Consider the following 16264-nt stretch of genomic DNA (forward strand, 5'->3'; position numbering starts at 1 on the left):
AGTATATGCCTGATAAATTTATAACTATTGCTTCAACCAATAATAATCCTGTGCTTAAAACATTTCAGGAGAAGCAGAGATTGAGAGCGATGATGATGATGACTATGATGATGATTGTAAAAAGTCCTCGATGGATGAAGTAAGCCTGTATATTTGTTTTATCTTGATGGGTCCGTTCAAACAATTTTGAGTTGTTTTGAGTCTTACCAGAACTTGGACTACCATCTAGTGGAGGAAGGAAGCAGAGCACTGGGAAACCTGCTACAGCAGCCTTCTGGAGTTGGTTACTAATAGGCTCGGAAGCACATTTGTGCTTTATTCATTCATATTTTACTTTTTTGAATAATAAGACTTCATAACACCATGGCAGATCTGTTTTAGACAACTGCTTGTGGTGTTTTTAACACCGTTGGAAATAAAAAATGGATATTGAAAAACTAGAGCAGGGTATTTATTCCACAGTGTTGATACACATACTCAGCAGCCTGTCAGTACCAAGGTAATGCCCTCCCTTCCCTAGGAGCCCTGTAGACAGAAAGAATACAGCATCAGTTTAATTTGACCTTAAAATGTGTAGCAAATTCTCTTCATTAGTATATGCAGCTTCTTGTATGAAGCATTGACTTGACTTAGCCAGTATTAGTAGAAGAAATCATGAGCGTTGGTATTTGTGGTTACTGCATTGACAGGCACCCTGGGTTTTGGTAGGCTAAATCTGCAATGTTTTCCTTTCTCTGTCTCAGGGAACTGCTGGAAGTGAAGCTATGGCCACAGAAGAGATGTCTAATCTGGTGAACTACATACAGCCAGTGAAGTTTGAATCATTCGAAATATCAAAAAGTAAGTAAGTTAAGCATGAGCAATATCTTGTGGAAAATTGCTGAAAATAACCGCAGATAAGGGAAGAAAGTTCTGGAGAAATGCTAGCTCTGCACCCCCTCAGTTAGATGCCGACCCAATGATAGAAAATATTCTCTTGGTATTAAGCCTAATAGTTCCACATCTGCCTTGAGACATGCATTAGTCTAGATATCAGGCTTCATCAACAGTAATTGCAGGCTCAAAGACATTTCTGAAAATGCTATCCCTACATTGTGTTTCGTGTCCATGACTGAAGAGCAACTAAAGGAACTTGAAGGAGGGGATTGTAAATATTCCTTCAGCTTGTGGGAGAGCATTTATATTTTGCCTGCGCTACTTGTATAAAGGATTTAGCAGAGACTTTGCCCTTCCCATATGCAAATTCCATTTTTCCTGCCTCTATGTATTGTATAGAAAAGGCCATAACTTCATCCCCTGCCGTCTTTTACAGAAGATGCCTTGCTGGGAATGCACTCTATGGTATCCTTAATGAACACTGCGGCATCTTTTGCTTCCTTGGAGCAGAACCCCCTACTGTTTGCCTGCCCTTTTTCACTTTGTTTTGACAGGTTACAATATGTTCTTGGAGCTTTTTAGTTAAAGCATGTGACTGTTTAATTTATTACGGATTTATGGAAGCCTTGGCAAAGGACAAGCAGTGGGTTCCTAGGTCCATATCTATATACAAGATTTTCCATTTATTTCTTTAGAAAAATAACAGACAATATGATCACAACTGCCTAATTAGGATAGTGTTAATACATCCCAGAAAAGAACTACTAAAAATATGTTAAAAAGTTTTCTACCTATTTATATATATGAGTATGTTTATACAGACATATACATAAAACTCCACATAATCTTAAAGAGTGCTATACTAGTCCTTTATAATAGTGTCCCTTGGATGTTTATAATTTCCATTAGCTCTAATGAGTGTTACAAGTTCACAGTGGGACGGAAATGCTCCTTCTGGCAAGGAAGTCATGTGAATCCTAGTGAGTTGGTGCAGCTGTTGTAACATTATCATGTGTAGGTGTCTTCTATATCACATGCCCATGCCTTTTTGAGGTATATACATTGTAAAGAACTATTCATGTCCGGATTTTCTACTCTAAGTTTTGATGTGGCCTTGTGAACTCATTCTTAAGCAGTACATATTTCTGATGTTTGTGTAGAGAAAAAAAAAAAAAAGAAGTAGTAGTAAATCTTGCTGGTTGGTCGAAGCAGTGGCCTTTATAGCATGACTTCTGGGTTTTGCTCTTACTTGTGGCCCTGGCTTCCTGCTGAACATCCACTTCATTAAATTCACTGAACATCAGATGAATAAAAAGGAACTAGATAAGTATTTTCTCTATTTAAAATTACAGAAAACTAAGTTTTGTTTGCTTGGTGCTAGTCTTTAATTCCTCTCCAGTTACTAAAATGTTTTATTTGTACTTGTTTCTTTGGTTTAATTCCCCATGGCTAGTAAAGTTTCAGTTTTTCAAAGAAGCTTTTTTTCTGGTTGCCTTCTAATTGAGACATGCCATTACTAAGCAAATATCATAGATCCTTGAAACTGGCATCATGCATAAGTGTATTAAAATTTTGTAGGTCAACAAAATAGCTGTATTTTGACTCCTCTTTTGCTGTTTGCATTTCGCCAGCTGTGCTTCAAAGTGGCTTGGATGTATCTGTATATGTGCATTAATTGTTCCTAGTATTGGGCATCTAAGACTATGAGTAGTATGAATGTAGTCAACATGTTAAAAATGCATTCAGAAGACTAAGCTTTTCTTTTGTCTCAGTAAAAGACCTTTGTGTTGAAATGCCATGGGTTTAAAACAGCTAAGATCAAAGTGATTCAAAAGAATTTACCCTTTAATGCAGGTAGTTTCATACATGCGTAAGTACGACCATAAATGTAGTTTCACTGGAAACAGAAAGGCTATTCAAATACAATTACCTAGCTGCAGAATCTGAAACTTTTTTAAAAAATTGTTATTATTATTTGTAAATATCACTTAGTAGCACATTATCACCACAAAAAACTTCATCTGCCATTTTGCCACCTATCCACTTGTTGCCCAGTTTGTATTTTTGTTCACCTGGCTTGTTTTTCGTAAGTGTCATGTCATCTCTCCAACGTTACAGCATTTTACTAATAAATAAGTTTCTAATTCAAAACTTGGTTTGGTTTGTGATCCTGGCCTCCATAGTGTTTGCAGCACTTCACTGCTCCCATCACTGGACACATCTGAGACCTGCCACATTTGAGAAATGTATTTTGTAATCTTTCAACCACGTTGTTAATGAAAGCACTGAATAGAACTGGGTCTACCACAGACCCGTGCTAGTTATGTTCGCTCTGACAGTACATAACTGATAAATATTTAGAGGTCATTTTCCAAGTTTTTCAATGAGTTTGTCTACTCTATAGTGACTTCCTTTTGATGAGGTTGTGCATCACTAGCGAGAAAAATATCCTTCCTGGACAGCTTCTTCTTCAAACGGGTTTCTAAGTCCTTTCTAGATCCTATAAGATAATAATTGCTCTTATTTTAATTAGGAGTTTGATTAATTCATGGACATGCAGTAGCTGAATCATTTAAGAACAGCAAATTCTGTTTTTCAATGGATACTCCTCTATTTTAATACAGAATTGAGAGACACAGTATATCACTGCAAAAAATTATAGCACTTGTATTCAAAATAGCCTAAAAAACATGCTCTTTTTTTCCCTGGGTTAATAGAAAATTGTTTTTCATGCTTTACAAAGTAGTCATACTGTAGTAAAATAACCATGGAGGTACAACAGATCCAGTCACTATTTCTTAGTAGGCGAGAATTTAAAGTAAATAACTGTGATTTAAAGTAAATAAGTAATGATGAGTGAAGCAGAGGAAGACTAGGACAGGTCAAACAGAAAATCAGCAATGTAATTTTATAAGATTTCACTTAATTCTTTTTTCTCTGGGTAGCCATCAGCTGAAATGTTTCCTTCACATGATGCAAGCAAGCTAATGTGCTTGTTAGAGGCTCCGGGGAAGCTTCCCCTCCTGGAATGTGACTCAATTGTTCATTTCTAGGTGATTCATAAGAAACTCTGTATTCATTTAGCAAAAAGTGAGCATGGCTTTTCATCGGCAAACTGCTTTGTGACCTAAGTGATACACTGGTGGTCACCATTAGTGCTGTCCATGTGTTGCTAGTGCTGTCCCTGTCGCACAGGGAAGGGAGGGAGAGGAATCAGCTTTTTTTATAAAGAGCTCAGGTGGGAGTGAGCTGGCTGGAACCAGGTCTGCAGACAGAGAGGCCATAGCTTGTTGGAAAGGAAGGAGTGGCCCCCAGAGAAGGCAGAAATCTTTCTATAACGAGTGGGAGTAGCAAGGTGGTTGCTAACTAGCAAGCAGTTCTCAAACTTCCTAAAAAAGAGGAAAATGGTAAGAAAATGCTTTTGGAATGAAACAACAATGAAATACCAAACCAAGCATTCATTTTGGATATAAAAGAACACAAAAACTAGAGTAAGGCTGGGGAAGAGGGACTGCAAGGCAATACTAGTCCCAGCCCTCCTGGTGGGAGGTAATCACTTTCAGTACACTGAGGGATCCTCTGGTTCTTTAAGCAAATCCTGAGTCTGGAGATCACTGTCTGGCAGCACTTTTGCCTTCTTCCTCCCATGCCGGCCAAAATAATGTAGCTCCTCGCTTTGGAGCCTCTGCTTCCCTTTTGGCATCCTCTAAGGAAATAGCCCACCTGTTTCTGTCCTGCTGCTCCCTCCAAGACAAGTGCTTTTCTTCAGTTTTGTCTGTCTCCTGTGGCTTCACCGTTTAATTTCAAGGAGCTGGCCCCCTGACCATCCCTGGATTTCTGCAGTCCGATTATTTCTAAAGGCAGATAAGGGCAAGCTCTTTCTCTGGCTTATTGTTTGCTTTCAGTGGAGTGGTGAGGCTAGAGAGCTCATGTTGTAACGTGTAGCATTTACCTTATTTAGGGAGAGCGGTGCTGACACATTTAATGAGCGTAATCTCTCAGTGCTGTGGCCCCTTCTAGGCATTATACACAGCTGATGATGTGATGACATCAGAAGCTCTTTTCTACAGGAATCCTTACTTCCTGTGCAAAAATTTAAAAGAAAAAATACTTTGAGTAAAAAGTTTTGACTACAGGGTTTTTGCAAAAGCATGGGTGCATTGGAAAGCTATGCACACATCAGGCAAGGTTGAGTAACAAATGATATACAAATGAATGTTTAGCCCACTAACTTACAAGCTTCGTGTGGGCTATTAATGCCAGCTCACAAAGCTGAACCAAACTGAAGAGCTCATAGAAGCTCCAGATAATTCTCTGTTTCGGTCTGGGGACGTGCTGGGACACAGAAGTGCACCTTTGGTCATGATTAGATAAGAATGTTTCAGACACTGTTCGAGGCGGTTGGGAGCTTCCCTAGCCATACTGAAGGTAACGAGAAACACTGCAGGCACAGCTAGCACAGGGCTTAGTTTAATCTGATAGGACATTAGTTATTGCAGCTTCACATTGTCTCAGACCCTTTGTATCCACATGCAAAGAGAGCACAGAGATCCCCCAGGACCCTCTGTGTTCCCCGCAATAGCAAGCGTGTCACCTCTACTCCTCAGCTATGAGCTTGGGGCTCTGCCTCCCTGAATATATCAACATGATGTTCTATGAGATGCCTCTGCCCGTGCACTGCATTTCTGGGGACTTGCAGCCGGTGCACCAGGTAAGCACCAATGTGTGGGGTTGACAGGGCCCTCGAGCACGTGCGGAGTGAGCTCAGTGCTCTCAGCAAGCAACTGCGTGGACAAATCCTTTCAGATTGCTGTGAAACGAGCTGGTGAACAGTAGGTGGGTTAGAGGGACTGAAACTAAACCAGCTGTTTGCAGCTCATGTGCAGCCTATGATTTCATGCTCTAGTATGTCACTGTTTTCTTTCCTCTTTAAAATTACAGAACGCAACAAGAGTTTCGAAATGTCTTCCTTCGTGGAAACCAAAGGGCTCGAGCAACTTACAAAGTCTCCTGTGGAATTTGTGGAGTATCCTTAACTTTCAGAAAATCACTTTTCTAGCCTTTCTATATCTTACTTACTGGAATTTGGGGAGAGGAGCTGGGAAAATGGGAACCCTAATAAAATGTGTAGGCTTGACCATGTGGCCTAACAGCAGAAGGAATAGACTCCATACTGAAGACCTGCTGCTTTAGTCTCTTTGTTGAACTTGTCATCCCATGGAGATGGTAGGAGTTATGGGGACAAAATTGTCAAGATGGGGATAACGTGGGTTTTTGCAAGTGCATACAAGAGAGTGTGCTCCAACTCTTCTTCCTCTGGTCCCAAGAGCATCTTTTATCAGCAGCCGCTTCCTTTTTAGTTTTTCTTTTGTAACTTGCAGAGAAAAGCTAAGGGTCTCTCTAGAGCTTTCAGTGTTTCTCACTGTCTGTTTTCATGGCAGCGCTTCAGAAAGAATGATCAATATAAAGTAATGCCTTAAAGAAGATTAATGGACAGAGATAACCTGCAGCATGTTCTGGTGTCTGAGATTTATAGATTTGGCCATAAGTACATACTCATACTTTCTGTCTGTATGTGGACACTAATTCTAATGCTTATTTCAGAAGAACTCTGACTTTTAAGCTGAGCACCTCTTTCCCCATTAGTGGTTTGCTGGTTGCAGCTAATTAGTCTCTATAAACCCAATCTTAGGAAAATCACAAATTAGTAACTGTGATGATGCATAGAGTTTTATGAACACTATCTTTTTGATGAATATGCCTACGCGTTTCCTTGCTTACTCCATGCACTCTGTACAGGAACAAATGGCACCTTTAAACATGCTGTGTTTATCATGTCTTCAACAAAATTATGGACCTCTGAAAACATTCTGGTTACAGGAATTTAAAAAGCAAAACCGTGGCATTCTGCAAAGATCAACTGCATTTGAATAATGGAATTGTGTAACCTCTCTTCAAGGTAGTTTTTATCACGTGAACCAAGTCTTAACTACTCCCACTTTAGATACAACAAAATGCAGCTAAGCCGAATTTATCCAAAGGGAACGCGTGTAGATTCTTCCAACTACATGCCGCAAGTCTTCTGGAACGCCGGCTGCCAGATGGTGGCTCTTAACTTCCAGACTGTAGGTAAGTTGTGATGGTTGTTTGATTTAGTAAGCTGTACTTTTCCACTTCTCTGCAGGTTTTTGCGGGGAAATAGGAAAGGCTTTATTCACCAAAAGATTGTCTGCAATTGAATAATGCTTAATATTACTTAATTAATTAATATTAATTAATTAATTGCTTAATAATTAATTAATTAATATTAATTAATTAATTGCTTAATATCATGTTTTTAACCAGATCCAAAGAACATTCGTAATTAACATGCTGTAGCTTGTACAATGTACACACATAATGATCTTCATGTTAGCATCATTTATAATTGGTAGCTGTTGAGCAGCATTTGAGATCTGGCAATGACTTTCTTTCCTGTGTCTATGGAAGCCTCAGTATATCAAGACCAAAGTGAGATATTCCATTTTAAAAGTGAGGGGTTTAAAAACAAAGAGATTTAGGCACCTAGATGCACAGGTCACTGTTGAAATAGGGTGTGTTGTCTTCCAGGGCCCTGACTGTTCTAGAGATGTGCAGGTACTGCGGCAGCTGCATCCCAGTGCATATCCCGGCCGCCTTGTCTCCAGGCTGGTGTCACTGCCCTGTTCCTTTCTCAGGCCAAGCCACGTGGTGCTGCCTCTGCATGGAAAGGAAAGCCCCACGCAGCCCACAAGGGAGCTGTGACATGTTCCACAGAATCTTTACACGGGCGAGCAGGGAGGCAGGACTATCAAGGAACACCACACCACAGTGTCGACATAGTCTATGGACTATTGGAAACCTCTTTAGGTCCCTTTCAGCCAAGTGTTGGGCATGTAGATCCTCATTTTGGAAGGGGTTAGAGACATGAGTACTCTGCTAGGTCTGGACCTGAATTAGTGCAACGCTCAGGAACAGACGACCAAGTATAAACGCACCTTCTAAATGTGAAAGTGTTATGGAGAAAGTAGGACCTGAAAGATGTCTCTTTTCTTATGGAAAGAATCTAGGAGGGTGGCTGCAATCAAATCTGAAACCTCTTTTAACAAATAGCAGTATTCCATAAATGGCTGTTTGCATTATATATTTGAAGTTACAATGCAATATTATTATTATGCAATATTATAATGTTATTTTATTGCTTGTTGATGATTGAGATCTACTCAGAACTAATCTTTATCAATATTTTTACCACCTAGATTTGTCTATGCAAATAAACATGGGAATGTATGAGTACAATGGCAAAAGCGGATACAGGTTAAAGCCAGAATTCATGAGGAGACCAGACAAACATTTTGACCCATTTACTGAAAGTATAGTGGATGGAATAGTAGCTAATACCTTGTCTGTCAAGGTATGTATGCAACCCATGGAAATGCTCTCTTGACTGGGTCAGAACATCCATATCAGTTTTGCAGTGGCCTAGCAAACGACCATACTAATTGAGGAAAATAAAATGCATTTACTTTCGGGGAGTGACATTTGTTTTTTTTAAGGTGTGGAGGATCTTGTCCTGTGTTTCATATTGCAGGTTAGAGTATTTTATTGTATATATTCTCTTTAAGACAACTAATCAGGAAGTTACTGAATTTAAGAGTAGTTTGGTTAAGTTTTTAGTAAACCTGGTTTCAGGTTTAAAGTAAGATGTAGTAAACATCAGCTGTTTTGTAATTGTCTTAAACTTGTAGCAAAACTTTATCTCTGTGAAGAGCCTTACTATTAGAATACATGTTTTCTTTAGCTTAGCTTCTCCCTCGCAATAAAAGGCACACACAGTTTCCTTGCTGTTCACACCTCTTTTTGTCCAGCATTATCTTCTCAACCTGTGGCTGAAACTAGCTAGAAATTGCAGGTCTCAGAGATAATGTCTTGTGAAAATAGGCAGGCAGATTGAGAAATGAGACCCAAATTAGTGTTCCTGCCGAGGGAAGGCCAGCAGCATGATTTTAACCACATTATTACTCACAGGGGAATACAGGGTCACAAGGTCCCAGAAAAGCAGGCCTCCTAAGTTGTTTTGCTCTCTGCAGTGTTAGTGGCTTGTTTATTGTTTGGGGGAGGTTGTTTTTAAGAACACATGCTGTCTTATCATTAATGAGAATTACCCATCTGACTTTCAATCACTCATTTCCTCATCAACCAAGATTATCTCTAGTGATCCTGCTTTATTTTGTTTTTAGATAATTTCAGGTCAGTTTCTTTCTGATAAAAAAGTTGGTACCTACGTAGAAGTTGACATGTTTGGCCTGCCTGTGGATACACGAAGAAAAGCTCTGAAGACTAAGACCTCTCAAGGCAATGCAGTTAATCCTGTGTGGGAAGAGGAAACCATAGTGTTCAAGAAGGTTGGTGTAACGCTCGCGTCCCGTCTGTTTGATCTCTGTCTAGGAGGATAATTCCCTGTTTTCAGAAACTTTGCATTTGCCAGAAAGAATATAAAGAGATTCCAAATGTTAGGGCTTTTTTTTTTTTTCCTTTCCTTTGCCTGTTCATTGTCAACCACTTCTGGTATAACATCTCTACTGTAGCCATGCCAGGCTCTACTAAAATAGGTCAGGTTAAAAGTGACCTTGTTTGTGTCACTGACACAGCTGGAAACAGCAAACACGTCAATAGCCAGATCTCTGTGACACAGTGCAGTGCTGTACTGAGCGAACAAGCCAGCACAGAGCCCAGCACTGGTTCTGTTGAGTTTCTGTGGCATTCTGCCTGGCCTGAACAGCCTTGCGGAAAAGCAGAGCCTGTTCACCTGCAAGCAACACCCTGTGTCCGTAGCTGTACCAATTAGGCTGTCCAAGCTGGCACATTCAAAGCAGTGTTATCTCCGCTTAGCACTAGGTCGTGCTGCAGAAATCTAACCTAGGTGGTGAAATAGCCTAAATGCCATCCAACTGAAATGAGACGTAGGCCCCTGAGTTACTCATGCACTCTCAGCAGTATTAGTCAGACTCAAATCTCCAAACTCGCAGGGAGCAGAAAAGCTAAGCCTGTTTCAGCATCATGCAGCGCGGCTGTCTTACTGTGTTTTAGAAGTATACTCACAGCCACTTTTCTGACAGGAGCTCTGCTGTTATTGAGATTTTGTTTATTGGACAGTGTGTTTAGTGCATTTTGAGTCCCAGTATTGGAGGAGCAGCAGCTTCTCTCACGTGTCTATAGGCACAGGTAGTTCACGGGGGGATGCTTACACACAGTGTGCAGCCCTGCTTTATAGGGAGCGCAGCCCTCTTCCCTGAATATTTTGCTTTCTGAATGACTTTCTTTGGGCAGTCTGCCAGAGCTCAGCTTCGGAAGCATCACTAGCATTCTTCTTCTGCAAGGAACTTCTAATTAGAGTACTTCATTTCTCTATTTAGTTATGATTGTGCTTGACTGCCTCTATGCCCAGAAGGAGCATGGATTACTATTTTTAGTCATGTTGAAAACAACTGATGAAAACTCTTAGTTTTGGATTGTTGTTTTTTTTTTTACTTTAGATAATTTTTTTTACAAAAAATATGCATTAAGGGTCAAAATACATGTACTTGTACATTTTTTTCCATTGACGAGACAATGAGATAAATTATGCTGTGCATTCTTTAAGGTCTTATCGGCAGGGCAGGGATAAAATTTAAGTTTTTTTTTTTACTTCTGTGACTTAAGAGTATATCCAAGTGATTCAAGTTGTGGGGTAGTGTAGAAAACTGTCTTGCCTTTTTTTTTTTTTTTTTTTTTTTTTTTTTTGCTGTTTGTTCTTTTTTACACAGTTAACTACACCATGTCACCAATACTAGCAAGCATCCTGCCTGACTAAAGCTCTTTAGCCTGGCCAGTAAATGGACTACAGCTCTGGAAAGCTCCCTGGGGTTGACATGTGCACGTAACTCATACTTCAACACTCTGCAAAACATGTTGAGTTGCTTATTGAGTTTTCAACACTAGTATATCTATCAGCGACTTGTCTCAGAAATAAGTAATCCCGCTGGCACACACATAAAGGGATAATAATCAAACGTGGGGTGTGGGAACAGAGCATGTTCAAATGTGGTAAAAACAGAGCTGCTCAAGTGCCTTGCACTGTTTCTTGAAATGTTTAAAATTTACTGCAAATGTGCAGCAGATGCTGCTATCTGCTGGACAGAACCGTCTCCTTCTGTCTGCAGTATATCCTGTATCTGGAAGCAACTGCTTCGTTCCAAGCAGAGCATTAATAATGCAACGTTATTTCCTACTAGGTGGTTTTACCTTCCCTGGCATGTTTGAGGCTAGCAGTGTATGAAGAAGGAGGGAAATTTATTGGTCATCGGATATTGCCCGTCTCAGCAATTCGGCCAGGTAAACTTTTTTCTCTTTTGAGACTCACACTGCATATTAAAAGGAAACAACAGGCCAGAATTTCAACTACTGTAGATCAACAGCAGTTCTGCAGATTTGTAACAACTGGGAATTTGAGTAATATAGCTTATTTTCAAGCAGGAATATACTGTATTTCACCAGAAATTCAAATCTGATTTGCACTTAAATCTGGTTTTCTCATTTAAACAAACCAGGAAAACCCATAGAGTTAAGAATTGGAGACATGGTTGGCACTTGCTGGTCTACAGTAGATCAACTGCTTGTTCACAGGTTTATGCTGGTAAGCACAATTATACTCTTTTGAGAGGAAAGAGGGCAGCAGCAGGCAGTTTTGGTATGTCGTCTTCGTGCGAATGGAAGAGCGCTGGGAACGAAAGCAAATCCTGCTGCTGTGGTGCAATGTTTACAGGCCTGCGTGCAACGACTGACAGTGGATATGCAAGCTGTTGTATCTCTGCAAAACCTTTAAGTGAACCAAAAATTATTTTATCATCATTGTTGAAAATTTTAAAGATCTTTTCTGATCTCTTCCAAATCATATTGCTACTGTTATTAGAATTAGCATGGCCACTTAACTGAAAGTTGTCTTGTTTGAGAACTCAGCCCCAGTGAGTTTCCAGGCAAGGGCTGTACTTGTTAGGTATCCTTCAGAAGTACATGGTGACCCTGGCATTTCGAGCAAGGGAAATGTTAGATTTCAACACCAGTTTTCCAGCGATGGGTGGCTAGGAGCCCAAGACAGGACAAGCATGCAGGCCATAGATGTGTTCCCAGCCTCAGCCGCAGTGGAGCAGGAAGGATGACTGCGTCCGCACTCACCTCGCTACACTTCTCTGCGGAGTTCATAGATCAAACTGCCTGGTGGCAGGTTGGAGAGTGCCAGAGCAAGGGAGGTGATGGGAGAGGAGGAGCAGGAGGAAGATTTCCCTCTCCTGGTGGAAGGGAACTCTTCAGCTTGTAGGATGCCTGTCCCTTTGAGCAGCACAGAGCCTATTCAGAAGGGCACTCCCTCATGTACCTCCTTTTAAGTTTGCGCTTCTTAGAACAAAGGCCACTATGTTAGAGCATACAAGCACTTCTGAGAGCTCCTACCCACAGGACAGTCTTCTGTCCTGCTGACTTCATGGTTATTTGCTTACACCATGTGATGGAGAACAGTGGGGTGATTTTAGTTTCCAGACATGCTGAAATACAGCTCAGGGGAACCGAGACATCTTTGTAATAGGTAATTTCTTTTTCTGTTTTAATTTCTGGGAGAATACCCACACCTGAATGAGACATTATTGAAAACTATTATACATTATTGAAAACTATTATACTTTTGCAGAAATCCACAGAATTACCATTATTCCCAAAGCAAGGTTTGAACCAGTACATATTCCTGAGTATGTAACAGTTTGTCCCAGAGAAGGACATCCTGCTGCTGACGTATTCTTCCACTACATGTATGTACAGCTCCATAGTCCTGCCTTAGGATAAGAGCTGCAGTTTCTGAGGCAGAGGATGCAGCTCTAACGGATAGAAAACTTCTCACAGTTTCCAGAATTTGCTTTTTTGGAAGTTGAGCTTGCCGAAGTGTCTACCTACAATGTCAGACAAGTGTCAATGCACAACAGCAGGCACAGGAGTGGGTGCTGGGAGCTGACCATTAACTTGGCTCATCTGCGTTGTGGTGTTGTGCCCTTACTCTTGCAGGATAGCTGGCTAAACATCTGCAAATTATGTTTTTTCAAGTACATTCCTAAGGCTGGTTACATGATAGGGTTTGTTCTGACGCAGTCTTTAGAGGAGAAGTGCTGCGTTGCCTTGGTTGTTTAATTAAATGCTGTGTTCTGGATGAACTAGGACATCTCAGTTTTATCAGCAATTGAGATTCCTGAATATGATGAAAGTTAGTTTTGAAAATAAAACAAGAGCTCCAAAACTAAAAAAAAATCTAATCAGAAGGAATAAAATAGAATATATCAAAAATAGTGTAAATGGCAATTTAACATCCTTCAGGGGCTTAAAAATAAAGCAGAAATACTCTTCTAAACTTTAGTATTCCTGTGCTTTTCTAACAGCCCCTTGTCTGTATGCTTATCTTTGAAAACCTTAAGGTAAATCCTGCTCTATCGAAAGTTCCTGGAGTTGCTGGCTCAGTTAGAGCCACATTGTCAATGACAAATGATAACAAGATTACACTGGAAATACCCCATGTATGCTGTAACCTCGGTGATTCTTGTTGTGCAGGCTATCACTACATCTGTTTGAGGAATGAAAGGAACCAACCTTTGACACTGCCAGCTCTCTTTGTGTACATCGAGGTCAAAGACTATGTACCCGATACTTATGCAGGTAATTTTGTGATTTTTTTCCTATTGGGAAATATAAAGGTTAATTGAAATGCAGAATGGATGGCATGTCAGTGACCCGACGTAGTAGGATAGCAGTGTTTGAACAAAGCACTGCATCTGATGGATCATTTTTTCTCATCACTCATGCAGAACAGCTCAATTTGTAGCCATCTACCTGTGGTTTAGGATCAGCACAAACTAATTTCGAGCAGACTTCATGTGACTCCAAAGGAGGCATTTATCATTGAGACTTTGTTTCCATGACACAGTTGTGTGTAGGTGCTCCTAAGAAGGAGGGAGTGCTGGGCTATAGTGGAATGCACCTTGTTGTGCCCTACATCTTGGAGCAGGAACCAAGGTGGCCACTGCTGAAAGCCTATGAAAATCCATCATAAAACACCATATTTATAAAAATGCACATCCATATCACCCAAGCACAAACTCAAAGACATAGTGAAAAGCTCAGCTAAAACAGAATCTTTTGTCTGCCCCATTTTTCTCTTAGCTCTCGGTTACAAACATGGTGAGCAGGGTCAGTGAAAAAATACTGCCAGCACATGTGCTCCTTTTGCTGGAGTTTGATCTTAGAGAACTTGCACATGATAGCATGCTCTCTTCCACTGTTGTTTTTAGAGCCTAAGAATACCTCTAAAGAAGAGATCTTCAGAGAAAGCATGTCTTTTTCTTCAAGCCTGAGGAACACTAGAACTGTAACCTATGGGCCTTGCAACTGAAGTATTTGCTTTATTTCTTAGATGTGATAGAGGCCTTATCCAATCCGATTAGATATGTAAACCTGATGGAGCAGAGAGCTAAGCAGTTGGCAGCATTGACACTGGAAGATGAGGAAGAGGTGAAGAAAGAGGTAAGGGAGTTTTCGGAGTCTCTGTGAATTATGTTACAGTATGTGAACGCTTCTATATTGCCTAGAAAGCCAAATTTTCAAAGTCTCTAGGAAATATATTTATTGATTACTTAAACAGCTTTAAAATTCCTACCCAGAACTAGGCTTGGATATACTTTTTTAACTGAGGAACTTAGCACTGTGTATGCATTTCCACTGAAATCAGCACATTGTAGAGTACATTAAGACATAAGGAGACACCAAAAAGCTCAGTGAAGAACCATGCTAGGTGTTTGATGATTTTCAGTTTTGCTATTTAATAAACAAAGATCACCACGAGTTATTTTTTTGGTGCTTACCAGTCTGATGCAGGAGTCACCCTTGTAGAAATGATAACTCTGTATTGGTAGCTTTTCCTGAAAATAGTGCAGATATTCCAGAATTCGAAAGGCTGTTTATATTAATTCGTTTCTGGAGAGAGTATTCTGTTAAGAAGCATTCATATCTTGCAAATCCTGATGCCTCTACACATTTCTCATGAGCAAAGAAGCACTTAAGAAACCTTATACTACCAAATAATAGTTTAGGTGGAAAAGCACCTCTGCAGGTCAACCTCTCGTAAGTCTTAGAGAGATGGAGGAGGAGAGCATGGTGTGACCACATGTTGAGGCCACATATTTCTGTAGCTTAGTTGAAAGCTGTTGGAGACAGTTTTTCAGTGGTTTGGTGTGTGGTTGGATACATTTGTTTACCTAAGGAAGAGCCTTTAAATCCTTTTTTTCTGTATAAATGCAGATACTGTGCATACAAATAGAGAAATGTCATTTTGAGCATACTTGAGAGTACTGACAGTTTAGCTTTTGTTTTCTATATAGTCTATGATGTATATTTATATATCGTGAGGAATTCAAAGCAATTAAAAAGATTCAGTTTCCCTCAGCTTCAGTCATTATCATTTGGACATTTTCTAGCAGTGTTTGAGAAGATCTGCCTTGTATTTTAAGGCTTGCTTTTGTCAGGTGTTAGGCATGTCATGTGAATCAAAAGATGCAGATCCCTAGCAAACATGGAGAAATGCTCCGTAATCCTAAACTGCTCTTAGCTGTAGCATCTTTCTTCAAATCTCAGATGTGCAAAACTCATCTGAACTAGATTTTGTAACCAAGAATACATTCCCAAAGCAGACCAGATGAGTGAAAGTCATTACAATTCAGTGGCCAACAATCTACTCTTTGTGCCACAAGTTTGGCTGAATGAGGGCACTGTAAAATGCTCAATAGTATCTTAGACATTTATCTAGGACGCTTGACATATGAGATTCTATTTTAATAGCAAAGTCTTTTTTTAACATAATGCTTTAAATACCTCTAGAGGTCGTTTTTACTTTTGAAAAAGTACAGATTTCCCTTGTCTGTACAGGCCTATTTGTTAGTTTAAGAAAAATTCTGCCACAGAATAATTTTTAAAGCAACTAGGAAGAGGGGAAGATGAATTGCAGTACGAGGCTTAGGTAATGTTACCAAATGTCAAGGAGCTTGAAAACTCACAGAATAACAGACCTACTTTAGAAGTACCAAAAAATACCTTTAAAGGAAACTGTAATGATTGTGGTCACATATTTCCTAAAAATATATAGTCATTCAAGTAGAGGCAGCAGCAGAGGGAGGACATGTGCAAAATTGCCACTTTATGTCTCTGTCTAGGTCTACCTTTCCCACCTCGCAATTACAAACATACATGCTAGGTAAGATTTGTGGCAGCTGGGCTGCACTTGGAAATCTCAAATTTCCTGACT

At 40.0% G+C, this 16264-nt stretch overlaps 1 protein-coding gene across 3 annotated transcripts in view; it reads left to right on the forward strand.

Annotated features, from left to right (window-relative positions):
• The window catches only part of PLCB1 (phospholipase C beta 1), a 353787-nt gene that overhangs the window by 267298 nt on the left and 70225 nt on the right, over nt 1–16264 (forward strand). For all 3 annotated transcript variants that reach the window (XM_088531288.1, XM_088531289.1, XM_088531290.1), the window contains exons 15-23: nt 69–139; nt 744–840; nt 5818–5902; nt 6881–7005; nt 8154–8308; nt 9135–9299; nt 11169–11268; nt 13522–13626; nt 14381–14490. In XM_088531288.1, the coding sequence (XP_088387414.1) occupies nt 69–139; nt 744–840; nt 5818–5902; nt 6881–7005; nt 8154–8308; nt 9135–9299; nt 11169–11268; nt 13522–13626; nt 14381–14490 (1013 nt within the window). The remainder of the gene's footprint in view (nt 1–68; nt 140–743; nt 841–5817; nt 5903–6880; nt 7006–8153; nt 8309–9134; nt 9300–11168; nt 11269–13521; nt 13627–14380; nt 14491–16264) is intronic.

This window comes from Tinamus guttatus, unplaced genomic scaffold (genome assembly GCF_059628265.1).
Source record: "Tinamus guttatus ecotype Peru unplaced genomic scaffold, ASM5962826v1 Tinamus_guttatus_pri_ptg000403l, whole genome shotgun sequence".
NCBI classification, from domain to species: Eukaryota; Metazoa; Chordata; class Aves; order Tinamiformes; family Tinamidae; genus Tinamus; species Tinamus guttatus.